Below are 15,882 nucleotides of genomic sequence, written 5' to 3'. Positions count from 1 at the left end.
TCAGCATAACTATTAACTCATAGGCTACATAGTACATTGACCTACAGCTTTTAAAGTGTCTTGAGAGTGATCGGTTTAAATTAGAGAAGAGTCTTGGGTTGGGTCGCAAATGGCACCCTATTCCAGAGGAGGCTGGTAGGAGGCACTATGGGAGGATGGGCTCCTTGCAATGGCTGGAATGGAATTAATAGAACGGTGTCAAATGTGGTTCTCATGTTTGATACCGTTCCATTAATTCCATTCCAGCCATTAAAATGAGCCCATCCTCCTATCGCTCCTCCCACCAGCCTCCTCTGCCACTGTCCCAGTTGTGCACTAGCCACCCTGTGGGTTTTGGTCAAAAGTAGTGCATTGATTATATAGGAAATAGGGTGCCATTTCAAAATCAAATCAAATTTTATTTGTCACATGCGCCGAATACAACAGGTGTAGGTAAACCTTACAGTGAAATGCTTACTTACAAGCACCTAACTAACAATGCAGTTTAAAAAATATGAATAAGAAATAAAAAGGAACAAGTAATTAAAGAGCAGCAATAAAATAACAATAGTGAGATTATATACATGGGGTACTGGTACAGAGTCAATGTTCGGGGGCACCGGTTAGTCAAGGTAATATGTACATGTAGGTAGAGTTATTTGGGCAGCACTTTGGGAGGTTTCATTAGCATGACTTATATAATATTTTATTAGGAACACCTAATATTGAGTTGCACCCTCTTTTGCCCTCATAACAGCCTCAATTTGTTGAGGCATGGACTCTACAAGGTGTCAAAAGTGTTCCACAGGGATTTTTTATTTTTTATTTTTTATTTATTTCACCTTTATTTAACCAGGTAGGCAAGTTGAGAACAAGTTCTCATTTACAATTGCGACCTGGCCAAGATAAAGCAAAGCAGTTCGACAGATAAAACGACACAGAGTTACACATGGAGTAAAAACAAACATACAGTCAATAATACAGTATAAACAAGTCTATATACAATGTGAGCAAATGTGGTGAGAAGGGAGGTAAAGGCAAAAAAGGCCATGATGGCAAAGTAAATACAATATAGCAAGTAAAACACTGGAATGGTAGTTTTGCAATGGAAGAATGTGCAAAGTAGAAATAAAAATAATGGGGTGCAAAGGAGCAAAATAAATAAATAAATAAAAATTAAATACAGTTGGGAAAGAGGTAGTTGTTTGGGCTAAATTATAGGTGGGCTATGTACAGGTGCAGTAATCTGTGAGCTGCTCTGACAGTTGGTGCTTAAAGCTAGTGAGGGAGATAAGTGTTTCCAGTTTCAGAGATTTTTGTAGTTCGTTCCAGTCATTGGCAGCAGAGAACTGGAAGGAGAGGCGGCCAAAGAAAGAATTGGTTTTGGGGGTGACTAGAGAGATATACCTGCTGGAGCGTGTGCTACAGGTGGGAGATGCTATGGTGATCAGCGAGCTGAGATAAGGGGGGACTTTACCTAGCAGGGTCTTGTAGATGACATGGAGCCAGTGGGTTTGGCGACGAGTATGAAGCGAGGGCCAGCCAACGAGAGCGTACAGGTCGCAATGGTGGGTAGTATATGGGGCTTTGGTGATAAAACGGGGATGCTGGCTAGAGGTCAACCGATTAATCGGAATGGCTGATTAATTAGGGCCGATTTCAAGTTTTCATAACTATCGGAAATCGGTATTTTTGGACACCAATTTTGCCAATTTTTTATATCTTTTTTTACACCTTTATTTATTTAAGTCAGTTAAGAACACATTCTTATTTTCAATCCCGGCCTAGGAACGGTGGGTTAACTGCCTCGTTCAGGGGCAGAACGACAGATTTTCACCTTGTCAGGATCCAATCTTGCAACCTTACAGTTAACTAGTCCAAAGCGATAACGACTGTTGCAATCCACAAGGAGACTGACTGCCTGTTACGCCAATGCAGTTAAGCCAAGGTAAGTTGCTAGCTAGCATTAAACTTATCTTATAAAAAACAATCAATCATATTCACTAGTTAACTACACATGGTTGATGATATTACTAAATATTATCTAGCGTGTCCTGCGTTGCGTATAATCTGACTGAGCATACAAGTATCTGACTGAGCGGTGGTAGGCAGTAGCAGGCGGGTAAACATTTATTCAAAGCACTTTCATGCGTTTTGCCAGCAGCTCTTCGTTGTGCGTCAAGCATTGCGCTGTTTATGACTTCAAGCCTATCAACTCCCGAGATGAGGCTGGTGTAACCGAAGTGAAAAGGCTGGCAAGTTAGCGGGCGCTAATAGTGTTTCAAACGTCACTCGCTCTGAGCCTTGGGGTGGTTGTTTATCTTGCTCTGCATGGGTAACACTGCTTCGAGAGTGGCTGTTGTCATTGTGTTCCTGGTTCGAGCCCAGGGAGGAGCGAGGAGAGGGACGGAAGCTATACTGTTACACTTGCAATACTAAAGTGCATATAAGAACCTCCAATAGTCAAAGGTTAATGAAATACAAATGGTATAGAGGGAAATAGTCCTATAATTCCTATAATAACTACAACCTAAAACTTCTTACCTGGGAATATTGAAGACTCATGTTAAAAGGAACCACCAGCTTTCATATGTTCTCATGTTCTGAGCAAGGAACTTAAACTTTAGTTGTTTTCTTACATTGCACATATTGCACTTTTACTTTCTTCTCCAACACTTTGTTTTTGCATTATTATTAAATATTTTTTTAATTTTACCCCTTTTTTTCTCCCCAATTTCATGGTATCCAATTGTTAGTAGCTACTATCTTGTCTCGTCGCTACAACTCCCGTACGGGCTCGGGAGAGACGTAGGTTGAAAGTCATGCGTCCTCCGATACACAACCCAACCAAGCCGCACTGCTTCTTAACACAGCGCGCATCCAACCCGGAAGCCAGCCGCACCAATGTGTTGGGGGAAACACCACGTACCTGGCAACCTTGGTTAGCGTGCACTGCGCCCGGCCCATCACAGGAGTCGCTGGTGCGCGATGAGACAAGGATATCCCTACCGGCCAAACCCTCCCTAACCCGTACAACGCTAGGCCAATTGTGCGTTGCCCCACGGACCTCCCGGTCGCGGCCGGTTACGACAGAGCCTGGGTGCGAACCCAGAGTCTCGGGTGGCACAGCTGGCGCTGCAGTACAGCACCCTTAACCACTGTGCCACCCGAGAGGCCATTTTTGCATTATTTAAACCAAATTGAACATGTTTCATTATTTATTTGAGGCTAAATTGATTAAATTGATGTATTATATTAAGTTAAAATAAGTGTTCATTCAGTATTGTTGTAATTGTCATTATTACTAATAAAAAATCCAATAACAATCGACCGATTAATCGGTATCTGCTTTTTTGTTCCTCCAATAATCTGTATCGGCATTGAAAAATCATAAATCGGTCGACCTCTAATGCTGGCCCATGTTGACTCCAATATTTTCCACAGCTGGGTCAAGTTGGCTGGATGTCCTTTGGGTGGTGGACCATTCTTGATACACAAGGGAAACTGTTGAGCGTGAAAAACCCAGCAGCGGTGCAGTTCGACACTCAAACCAGTGCGCCTGGCATCTACCACAATACCCCATTCAAAGGCACTTAAATATTCTGTCTTGCCCATTCACCCTCCGAATGGCACACACACAATCCATGTCATAATTGTCTCAAGGCTTAAAAATCCTTCTTTAACCCGTCTCATCGCTTTCACCGACACTGAAGTGGATTTAACAAGTGACATCAATAAGGGATTATAGCTTTCAACTGGATTCACACAGTCAGTCTGTCATGGAAAGAGCAAGTGTTCCTAATGTTTTGTACACCCAGTGTATACCTTCTAGCTATGCAGATCTCACTTATCACCATGAGAAAATATAAGCACAACATTCATTCACAAATAATGAGTCACCGTGTGAAAATGCAGTTCATTGGGGCTATGTCCACTTCAAATGGAAATTATATGGGATACCTCGAATGGGCTGGAGGTATCCCGGAGACGTGAGAGAGGGGACTGCATGTGCATGTTGTCAGCTTCTGATGGCTGTTTTCTCTTGGGGATTTTGAAGGGGACTGCCATCTGAAATGAAGAATTACTGTATTATGGATGTGCCACTTACGCTGACCTGCTTGTAGCTAACTATGTTGTAGCTCTGGTCCAGGCCGTTAGTGTGCATCCGTCCACTAACGTTACTAGACCAGAGCTAGCTATTTTCCAACACCTCCTAATCGAGTTAACAACAATGCACAGGTTATGTTCAGAAAGATGTGACACAGTTAGCCAGTTATCCAGTAATGTGAAAAGCCTTTGGTTAGCCAACATAGCTAGCTAAGTTAACTAACAAGCCAACTTACTTAACTGTCAAGGGTTCTGAATCAGACGGAAAGATGGCTAACGAACGAAAACAAGAAGCATTGTAAAGACGCCATTACGTTGTCATTTGCAACCAATTAAATGTTATCATATTGGCTAGCAAGCAATGGATGGCTGTTTCTAGTAAAATGCTACATCAATCTAGCAGCAAGAAGCCATCAACAACAGAGGCGCCTCTAACGTTAACAGGAAATTGTTGAAAGCATGTTTACGCGCAACCTGTTTGCACTCTTAAAGCGCAGAACAGGTCTGGTCGGTTTATTACTAGACCTGAAATTGGTGTGTCATGTTTAGGCAAAGGCAATTAAGCCACAAAATCATTATTTATGGATCCGCTCTGGTGATACATAAGAAGTTTATGAATTGCAAATGTGTACAATGCACAATCAAATACAGTAGTAGTGGGACGGCGTAATGCTACTACGGTTGCGCAGTGCAATACTTCCGTATCTAGCTATCTACTGTAAATAACTTTACAACAAATAGCTTTCTATCACATGTAGTAACTACTAGACAATTTAGCACCTATAATGTGTTGTATACGAAAGGCTAAGAAGAAATTGATAACATTTGGATTTATTTGTGCAATCGACCGTTGGTGTTGAACTAACCACGTACCATTAGCTACCAGTTAAACAGACGCGGTTGCTAGCAGCTAGCTAGCTTTGTGTTAGATCTAGGCTAGCTAGCTAATTATCAAAAACATTAGGCCTGATTTTGTTTTAATCTGATATGGACTTGAGAAACTAGCTAACTTCATCAAATGAATATTGTTTTTCTTTCAAATAACATAAAAATATTCTTCTGAGAGGTATTCAAATATATTAAAATATTGTTTGGTTTTCTGAGACCTGTATTTGAATATCAAAGAAAATCGTTTTTTTAAACTCTAACCTCAAGTGAAAAGTTTGTAATTACAAATACAACTATTTCCTGCCCAGGTCTGGACAGAATGCGAGCTTCCCCTTATCCCACTTTATCCCTCTTCCTACTTATGTAAATAATACCAATGGTAAAAACGTTTTTCAACATTTTCTTTATAGATAGTTTTTTAATCATGGTTTACAGCCTGCTGTATCCTGTGCATATGACAAATAATCTTTGATTTGATTGGATTTGACACTCCTACCTGTGACATGTCCCTGAAAAATAAAGCAAAAGGAGCACTCTGTGCCTGCATAGATGTTTAGAAGAAGTGCAATATCATTCCTTGAGCAATACATATGTAGCAGACATGAGTCTGGCTCAAGTTCTGGTGATGTGAGAGCCCTCCTCTTGGTCTAATGGTCAAGATGTTGGAGACCAGGTTTTAGATCCCTCCTGCGACACATACACTGTATCATAGGAATCAAGTAAACTACAGTACATGCATGTGAAAATGGCATTGTTCCATTGTTAACGCATTTGTTGGTGCCACACTTTTTGAACTCCCACCTTCGTTCTTTATTGTTTCATATAAGTATTTAGCACTAGAGCTCTGGCGTTGCATTCCTTCATTCTCCATGCACCCCCAGGTCACACCAGTGTCAATCAGACACACACATTACACATCCATAATCAGTGGTTAGATCATGTGGTTAGCACTTGCACAGTGTGTTCATTCAGACGTCTGCCTTAGGAGGAAGTCAGTTCTGTCTCAAAGTTCACCGCTCTGAGGAAATTACATATTGTTGCCAGTGTGTTCTGTAAGATCATTACTATTTATGTGAATTGACTTGTTCATTTAACATATTAAATGAAGTGTTTCATGGATTCTTCTGTTCTTAGGTGTCTTAAAACTGTTGGAGCTGAGGCTTTGACAGACACACTGGTGGAACTTGGACACATTGTGACTATAAATTGTACTTTTCCACCCACTAGTGCAGAAAATACATACTGGTACATACAGCTGCAACCACAGCCTCCACTGGCCATATTCTGTGTGAGTTCTCATGGTACTTATTTCCATGATACATTCTGTTAAAACCGACAGAATTTATAGTGGTCATACAGAATGTAACAGAAGACAATTGTGGAGAGTTCTACTGTGCAATGAAAGAAAATGAACAGTTCCTGTTCAGCAATGGCAACAGACTCATCGCCATTAGTAAGCACACAGTATTCAATGATAATATTTTGTCTGTACAATATTTTTAATAGGCCCTTTTTCATGTTTATAATGCACACAAACCAGCAAGGACTGCAGTCAGAGTGCAGTATAACTGCAGTATGCTGCAAATACTGCATGCAAAATAACTTTTTTTTACTGCAGTAGTTTTGCAGTGTAACTGCAGTTAGAGTGCATTATATTCTGCAATGCCTGTGTCTGAAATACCACAGTGGAGGGCAGTTACTGCAGTATCAAAAGTGCAATCTTTTTTTGTAAGGGTTGATGATGCGGCGACATAAATGTTATAACACATTGAAATTGTAGTGACAAGAAATTGTATACATTTCGAAAAACGTGTACACTATAGTAGGGACAGGTGGTTTTCACCCATTTCCATATTGTTTTTCAGTATGGCGTGACACAGCTGGTACCCCCACCAAGAGGACCAAGGCCCGACTGCATAGCCTCAACTATTTACTCCGGAGTCCAGTTTTCAAATCCTGAATTCACAATTACTGCTTAATAAGGTGCCACATCTGTATCTACCCTTCCTCTTCAAATCATACCTGGGCTAATGCTAGTCTGGGTCCCAGTCTCTTTAGCTATCATTCTACTCCTTGTCTGGGTCCCAGTCTCTTTAGCTATCATTCTACTCCTTGCCTGGGTACCAGTCTCTTTAGCTATCATTCTACTCCTTGCCCGGGTACCAGTCTCTTTAGCTATCATTCTACTCCTTGCCTGGGCACCAGTCTCTTTAGCTATCATCCTACTCCTTGCCCGGGTACCAGTCTCTTTAACTATCATTCTACTCCTTGCCCGGGTACCAGTCTCTTTAGCTATCATTCTACTCCTTGCCTGGGTACCAGTCTCTTTAGCTATAATTCTACTCCTTGCCTGGGTACCAGTCTCTTTAGCTATCATTCTACTCCTTGCCTGGGTCCATTAGTATAACGATCTTCTAGTAAAATGTCATGATTACAGTTCAACTGCTTAACTTCCTTTTTGTTCTAAAGCTGTGACTTCTGTGGAAATGTTCAAGGAAATTGCAATGAAGATCACAGGAACAAAATAAAGGTATGACTCATGACCCACTCAGTTGAAGGTAAAGTAGAGCAGCAGTTGTCAGAAAGATATTACACAGTGGAAAGTAACACACCACACCACACCACAAACAGCTCATGTAAATGGTCACAGGCTGTGGATTCATAACAGTATTTGTTCCAGTGATGCTTGTGAAATAATTTGTCTGGCAAGAGGTTGTCTGTTGCAATACACTTTTATAATGAATTCCTTCATAGGACTTGTTACCCTGCCGTAATAAAGTTGTCTTTAAAAAAAAGAGAGATATATTTTAGATAAGGTATAGCCTACACATGTCCAGTAAATCATGTATAATGATTTTGCCATAGCTTCTGGACCAATGATGCAATAATCACAAAACTCTTCAGAGTGTCTGTCCTTGATGACACTTCATTTTCCCTGTTGTGGCAGGGCAAGGTGTGTGTTATGACAGGGTACGGGTGTTAGTTGAGGCAGGTTGCATGGCCTGGTGCTATGGGTTCTACATATCAGGGAAATGACTCTGCCTACAGAGACTACTGGGCTTCCAAATACCCCCTGTGACAACATCCTCTCAGGCTGGTTAGGTGTGCTGCAAACAAACAAACTGTAGTCAGGGATTTGAGGTGAGGCAGTGTACACAAACATCTCAGCAAAATCTCTATGACATCTCAAGGTTCACATCAATATAATATCATGGTAATATCATCTGTATAATATAACCTGCACTTTCTAGTCCTTATGTGTCATCATAGTTTTCAATGACACACACAGTCCTACACATTGTAAGCAGCTACATTTTAACTGGTTGAACAGCACTATCTGCTGAAAGTGGTAAGCACTGCAGGTGTTCCCACATTTGATCCTGACAACCCAATAAAATAACCAACAGAAACCTGGCAAGAGGCAAAAGCCCTAGCACAGAAAAGAGGTGGACAAATTATACTCACAAGGGAGTCAAGAGGTAAATCATCTAGGAGAGATAATTGACGTTCTTAATCCAGCAGCACATTGTCTTTGAACACTGTCCAAATAAGCTCTGGTCCAGTACATCGCGTCACTTGCTGATTCTGTTTGTTAAATTCAGCAGCATGAACGCTATGGACCAGAGCCATGTACAGATCATGTCTATACATACCTCTGTTTCCCTGCTCTGGGGATGTGTCCATTCAGAGAACCAACCTGTTCATGCCTTTTTCCATTTGAAGAGCCATTGCACCAGCTTGTCTGAAATGACACACAGTGTTGTTTCAGCATAACTATTAACCCATAGGATACAGCTTTTAAAGTGTCTTGAGAGTGATAGGTTTAAATTAGAAGAGTCTGGGAATGAGTCCAAAATGGCACCCAATTCCCCTTAGTGCCCTGCTTTTGACCAGAGCCCTATGGGTACACTGATTATAGGCATACTCTCACTTGTGGAGAGTGTGTGACCGATAATGTCCAACTCACAAGGTTTCATTCGCATGATGGTGGGACTTGGAAAATATTTTAGTTACACTAGACACTTGCCAGCTATGCCTATGGGTAAACCATTTGAATTCAATATTTTTTTGACAGCACCACTTTTGATTTGAATGAAACCTTATCTTCATCACTGGAAAAGATAAATGGTTGAGATAGAAATAATTTAAAAGCTTAGAAACAGGTTTTTTTTATATAAAAATGTAATATGTTAACCTTTAATGTAAATTAACTCTGATTCTTTTCATGTTCGCATTCACATGTGTTGTAGCTTACACCGCATTTGACATCATCTAAAGTTTTGGTGTTGTGCCTGCCATCGGCTCTTGAATACAGGGTGGGTGTCATGTTTTGGCTAATAAATCTAAAATATAAATAAAATGGAACCACAAAGATGGTTGGAGGTCCACACATCAAAGAACGGTGACTTGAATGGGAATATCTGTTGTTTTAAATTATACTGTCAAGCCTCCATAGGAAACCTATTGAAATCATAGAAATATAGATAGAATATACATTAGCATTTAAGTTGATATTGAATAGTGGATGGACCGGCGGTCATCTTTGTGATAGTAATTAGAAGTTTCAATTCAATTTACATTTCAAAACAATGATGTTTTACTCTCAATACACTGGATAGGTGAAGTGAAATGTGTTGATTTACAGGTTCAGCGATAGTAGAACAGTGCTCCTTGGAGCAAGTTAGGGTTAAGTACCTTGCTCAAGAACACATCTACAGATTTTAAGTTGTTGGTTCAGCTATTCAACCCAGCGCCCTTTCCGTTGCAGGCCAAATGCTTTATCCGCTAGGCTACCTAACAACCAAATGAAATAGCACCCACCCTGTACAACACAAAAAACTCAGATGATGTGGAATAGGGTGTAAGGTACAACATCTGCAAATATGTATATATTTTTGAACATGTTTTTAGATAATTGACGTTAAAGTTTAAGAGTGGTAGAGGAAGAATCCTGAGAGGATTCATGTGAGTAGGTAGACATCATCAGAGAGTGATTGGAAGAATATGTGCTTCAGTAAAGTGGGACCTTTAGCATTTATAACCATGGTTACTAATTGTACTGTAGAAATGGATTGAAAGTCAAAGAACATTGAGTTTGTGGTGGCAGCTGCAGGGGCGTGTTGAGTGGTAGTTATATGTCCTCTAAGGCCGTTGGTCTGGAGTAGGACTAGATAGGGTTAAATAGTGCAATGGGTGGTGGATTTTTAGGACTAATGGGTGATAGGGCAATTTACTTTTCCCCAATGTTGTATTATTGTATCAAAGAATATAATGCAGGTAGGCCGTGAAAGGCCTCACACACCAGTACAGTAGGTGACGGTGTATGCACCTAAAAGTTGGATGCGATCCGCCAACGAAATCCCAAAGAAGAAGAAGAAGACGAAAACATGACCCACTCCAGTGGTAACGGGAAATTGGTGAACGCGTGTTCACGCCCAATCTGTTTGCGCTCTTAGTGCGAAAAAAAAGGTCTGGTATATTTATAGGCCTACAAGTGGCGTGTAGTGTAGGCAAAGCCAATTAACCATAAAACAGCTCTGGTGTTTGGTGATATATACGTGGATAATGAATTGCAAACGTGTACACTGGACAACCAAAGAGAATACGTTCAATAGAATGACGTACGTTATGCGATTGCGCTGTGCAAGACTTCCGTTTCTGACTATAGCCTAATTCAATAGCTATCACAATTAGTAACTGCTAGCTAGCTAGTTTAGCACCTATATCGTGTTGTATACATAAGGTTAAGAAGACATGGATAGAAGGTAGATGTATTTGTACGATTGGTGTTGTGAACTAACAACGTAGGTAGCTAGCTAGCTAACGTCACCTACCAGTTAAACAGTTGCTAGATAACGTTATAACGCGTTGGCTACAAGACAAATAGTCAGCTTTGCACATGTGTTCGATCTAGGCTAGCTAACAACTTATCAAAATCATTAGTCCTGCTTTTATTTGAAATATGTAAATTAGCTACTTGAGCAAATAACAGTAAGTTAGCATTGGCTAACTATGTTAACTGGCCAGCTGATCTTATCTATAAGAACATAACTGCCGAATTATATTGCCAGGAGCTAGCTAGCTGAAGTAGACTAAACGTGGCCAATTATCTAGCTAGCTACTAGTTCAAATGGCTGTGAGAAGCCTGACCTTGGCCTGTTAAGGCAGAGATGGATCATAGCTAACCAATGATTAATCATTAGCTAGCTTGCCAACCCAACAAAGGCACATGCGTTGTGTTGTCCCTCCCACGACGTTAATCCACTCAACAAATGTAGCCTAATGTTCAACATGTAGCAAGTACACCTATCTAGGTAGTGAGGAAAGTCCCTGTTATCTCAAATAAGGTGGATAGACCTGTACTACAGAGACCTCTTACTGTTCGTTACCTGTACTCACAAGTTAGTCTATAAAAGACACTTCACTGCATCTTTTGTTTTGGCTAGTTAGTACATAGACTACATTGTTGATTTACACATACCTTTACATATGGATACAGTCTAGTCTGAAGGCATTTCAAGTACAGTAAAGTAACAGTTCCTTAGGCAGATTAAGAACTAGGCCTAAGGAAAATACTCAATGGGGAGGAACATCACATCTGTTGCAACATGTCCTTTAGGTTGACTACCCCTTTGGAATGCATCCACATGTCAGTGCCAATATGGGCCTTTCACATCAGTATTATGATTGGTTGCTCAGCTTTTCTTTCATATTCAGCCAGGCCACTGTGTTTATAAACCTGCTAGTCTCGTTCCCAACCATAACATGCTCTATCACTACTCCACAGGTCCTGGTTGCCGGTTTGTGTGATCCTGTTGCTGGCACTCCAAGGTATTAATATCAGTCATGCTTTATATTGTTTGTTCTTATTCTACATGTGCAACATTCCATATTGGTTTCAGATGGATTCATTGGAGGCTAATTTTGTCTGTTTTGTAGACTCTTCGCAGGAGAGAGTTGAAGGTTTTACAAGAGGGAAGGTTATTTTACCATGTAGGTACAATGCAATGCCTACTGAAAAGGTCACCATATTTTGGCGATACAAGGATGACCGTAATGTCTACAATATTGTCAGTGGAAAATCAGACTTGACAGACCAACACCGTCAGTTCAGAGACAGAACCAGGATTTTCCCAGAGGAATTGGCAAACGGCAACTTCTCTCTCCTACTGACTGATCTCAAGGACTCTGATAGTGGGAGTTATTCATGTTTCATACCAAGAGTGAACATTCGGCATCAAGTGGAACTTTCTGTTCAAGGTTTGCATTACAACCAAGTGTAACAGCCTCTTATCTATACAGTATTGTTATTTCCATTAACAGTTAAGAAGTTGATGATACAGTATGATAACACTATTAAAAATGTCCCTCTGTATTTTACAGAGAAACCAACTCCTGAAGTTGGTTCAAAGAGCAGCAGCATGAGCATCAAAGGACAGAACCTCATCCTCTTCCTGTTTCTCCTCCTCAGTCCAGATCTCCATTTCCTTTGATGTACATCACATAAATTGGTCATTGTACTGCTTATGAGACTTGACAAGTTCTGAGTGGTTAAACTGCTGAAATACTTTTTATTTTTTATGTATGTAATAAGTGACTGCAAATATATATCTTGCTTGAACCACCTTCCTAGAGGTGAGTAAAATAGTTATTCCAAATTGCATGAAGCCAAAGTGTTTACTGATAGGACCACTGCAACACCTAATGGGGATCCTAGTAAAATACCAAACATTTTAGCTTTGCTTTTGTGAACTAAATGTAATGCACTTAATACAATATTTGTTCTGATTTAAAGGCATAATGTTTTTAAAAACCAGGGCCATCTGTTAAATCAAATTGGAAATAGAATTGAGTCAATGTGTCCCTTCTGTCAACAAGATGCAGCTTTACTTACTAAGATATTGAAGTATTTCCAGATCAGTTATTAATATTGTACTACCAAATGACTAATGTTTTGTTGATATCGAACATGTGCTCCACAGTAAAACGCTTATTAGTTCAACCTTTCAATTAGAAAGTATTTTACTTTGACACCACAGTGTTTTTAAAGGAAACATATTCACTTCCTCAATGCTCTATATTAAAGAGTGTTTCTTTTAGCTTTTTGTAAACTATGGTTTGATCATGTTGTTGCATTGTGTGTTCAGACAGATGTCTGTTAGAAGCAGGAAGTCAGTTCAGTCTCAAATATTTATCACAGCTCTGAGGATGTTGAGGATTGTTGCCTGTCTGCTCTGTAAGACTATTATTCTTATGTTATTTATTTTACATTAATTTTACAATAAATGAAGTGTCTCTTTGATTCTTCTGTTCTTAGGTGTCTTAAAACTGTGCTGGAACTGAGGCTTTGACAGAGACACTGGTAGAACTTGGACACAATGCAACACTGAACTGTTCAGTTCTGATAAATGGCATATTATATTTTTTATCTTACTAAAACTTTAGACTGGATACCAGGCTAACCTTTCCTGCCTTTACAAGCAATGTTAGGACTATCTGTTACTGTACTTTTGACTGCATGGAGACCCAATACACACTGTAAGATGTTACTCAGTGAAGTGTGATCACAATAGTCTATACTAATTCCATCTGTATGGGTCATCTTAGCCATTTCAGTGCTGTGGAAGAGAGCTGCTTGCCAGAAGAACCATGACTCCTCCAACCCCTGAACCACCTGAAAGGACAGACAGTCTAGAGGTCAGTATCTGTAGTGGGAATATGGATATATATTTACAGTATATGAATATTACATCATATTTATCTTTATGAGGGATGTTTTCACTCGTATCCACATTGTTTTTCAGTATGTGATACAGCTGGTACTCACACCAAGAGGACCAAGGCCCGACCATGTTGCCTCAACTATTTACTCCAGAGTTCAGTTTCCAGTATTTCTGAGGAGTATTTCTGTCTGTAATAAAGCCCTTTTGTGTGAAGAACTCACTGTGATTGACTGGGCCTGGCTCCCCTGTGGGTGGACCTGGCTTCCAATCGGGTGGGCCTAAGACCTCCCAGGCCTACCCATGGCTGTGAAATCCATAGGTTAGGGCCTAGTTAATGTATTTAAATTGACTGATTTCCTTCAATTAACTGTAACTTGTTACGTTTATGTTTTTGTTCAGTATATAAAAGTTTTTAAAATGTATGTAGCGACTAAGGATTCTAGCTTTAATACCAGGGATATTTTTGAAAAGCACTTTTTCAACAGAATTTCCTGCCCTGTATATTTTTTTACCGTTTGACCTTCTGCATAATGAGAAATGGTCACTAAGCAAGAGATGAATTGACACTCACCACTTCCTCTTTGCACAGACTGCGCTCATTACTTTTTGAAGTTTTGACTTCATTACTTCAGTTAGGTTTTCCACTAGTAATGTAAGCTGAAAGTTTTGCTATGAGACTCAAAATTTAACTCAGGTCCATCCTGTTTCCATTGATCATCCTTGAGACATTTCTACAACTTGATTGGAGTCCACCTGTGGTAAATTCCATTGATTGGACATGATTTGGAAAGGCACACAACTGTCTATATAAGGTCCCACAGCTGACAGTGCATGTCAGAGCAAAAAACAAGCCAAAAAAGGTCAATGGAAAAAAACAGACAAAGCCCCCCAATTGAATACATTTTAGAATAAGGCTGTAACGTAATAAAATGTCAAGGGGTCTAAATACTTTCCGAATGCACTGTACAAAATGGGCTGTGCAGTAAATCTGTTTGGTTTACCCCAGAGATGTATACTGACTAAATCAGACCTGCAACTGCAGGTCATCATGGGAGAACTGTCTTCTGTTCATTTACAGTGTTCTGAATGTTATTCTGATGGTTATGATCCTGGGTGAGTGAATGGAAATACTAGATATCAAAATGTAAACATTTTAAATAGTTTAACATTTTAATGTTGTATGCTGAGAATGTTGCTTGTGTAATATTGATATTTCAGTACATATCATGACTTTGGCATGTCAGAACAGAAGCTGCTTTTAAAAACTAAGACCACCTCAAGATGCAGACCAGAGGTAAGAGACTTTTTGTTTGGTGCCTAAACAGTTGCACACCAACTGATTCAACTTAAACACTATCAAATACTGAAACTCATACAACATATTAACTTAACTAATAACTTTGGACTGTAGATATGGTCTTTTTAAAATATGAATTGCATTGTTTGTTTTTTCAAAGTCATGTGACAATGATACAGTGAACATATTACTAAAATACTGTTGTGAATATGCCTGTATCCTATCACCCCTTTCTACCGCTAGTCAGTAATTAATAAATACATGTGTTTCTTAATTTACCCCTACTTTGACATTTATTTGTACTTTACTAAAATGCATGTATGATGTAGTCCCAGTGAGTTATTGGATACATGAATGGTCAATCCATTAGTGTAACTATCTTCTAGTAAAATGTAATGATTACAGTAATCAGCTGCTTAACTTCCTTTTTGTTCTAAATCTGTGACTTCTGTGCAAATGGCCAATGAAATTGCAGTAAGGATCACAGGAACAAAATACTTGTATGACTCATGACCCAATCAGTTGAAGTAGAGCCTTTTAGTTACGAGAAAGCTCTTGCACAGTAGAAAATACCACACACCACAACACACAAAAATAGCACCATGTAAATGGTGATTGTTTCCAGTATTCTAACAGTAGTTGTTTATGTGATGCTTGTGCAATAGTTTGTCTGGCAGAAGGTGGTCTGTTGCAATACACATCATAATGAATGGTTTCACGGGAACTCTTACCCTGTCCTAACAAAGTTGTCTAACCAGAACACAATAAGATGTGTTTCCTGTGTAGAGTAAGTCATGCACAAGGATTTAGCCATAGTTTTTGGACAATTTTCACGGAAACATGGCTCACTCTGGATATATTGTCAGAGTCGGTACAGCCACCCGGTTT

General features: G+C 39.7%; 1 protein-coding gene and 2 long non-coding RNA genes across 6 annotated transcripts in view; 1 reads left to right on the top strand and 2 right to left on the bottom strand.

Annotated features, from left to right (window-relative positions):
• LOC109890335 (sentrin-specific protease 7) overlaps positions 1 to 4,668 on the bottom strand; it is a 34,394-nt gene extending 29,726 nt beyond the window's left edge. Inside the window, exons 1-2 of one of the 2 annotated variants that reach the window (XM_031823952.1) lie at positions 4,323 to 4,668; positions 3,940 to 4,047 (exon numbers count right to left, since the gene is read on the bottom strand). In XM_031823952.1, coding sequence (XP_031679812.1) covers positions 3,940 to 4,047 — 108 coding nt within the window. In that variant the 5' untranslated portion in view covers positions 4,323 to 4,668. The remainder of the gene's footprint in view (positions 1 to 3,939; positions 4,048 to 4,322) is intronic. The other variant, XM_031823951.1, reaches the window with a different exon arrangement.
• A 1,436-nt stretch (positions 4,669 to 6,104) lies between these two features.
• Positions 6,105 to 14,382, bottom strand: LOC109890484 (uncharacterized). The gene is made up of 3 exons (XR_002255417.2): positions 14,269 to 14,382; positions 8,628 to 8,716; positions 6,105 to 8,081 (listed from the first exon to the last, which is right to left on the bottom strand). It is a non-coding gene; the product is annotated as an uncharacterized LOC109890484 (long non-coding RNA).
• On the top strand, positions 10,426 to 15,272 carry LOC109890481 (uncharacterized). 3 transcript variants are annotated; one of them, XR_002255414.2, is made up of 6 exons: positions 10,430 to 10,739; positions 11,762 to 11,805; positions 11,914 to 12,234; positions 12,358 to 13,336; positions 13,582 to 13,671; positions 13,779 to 15,272. It is a non-coding gene; the product is annotated as an uncharacterized LOC109890481 (long non-coding RNA). The 3 variants fall into 3 exon arrangements; XR_004209918.1 differs by having other exon boundaries at positions 12,358 to 13,671; positions 13,779 to 14,810; positions 14,916 to 15,272; XR_002255413.2 differs by having other exon boundaries at positions 10,426 to 10,739; positions 12,358 to 13,671.
• Positions 15,273 to 15,882: the final 610 nt, after the last annotated feature.

This window comes from Oncorhynchus kisutch, linkage group LG5 (assembly GCF_002021735.2).
Source record: "Oncorhynchus kisutch isolate 150728-3 linkage group LG5, Okis_V2, whole genome shotgun sequence".
NCBI lineage: Eukaryota > Metazoa > Chordata > Actinopteri > Salmoniformes > Salmonidae > Oncorhynchus > Oncorhynchus kisutch.
The sequence above is the reverse complement of the archived record's forward strand: the minus strand, read 5'-3'. Positions and strand labels throughout refer to the sequence as shown.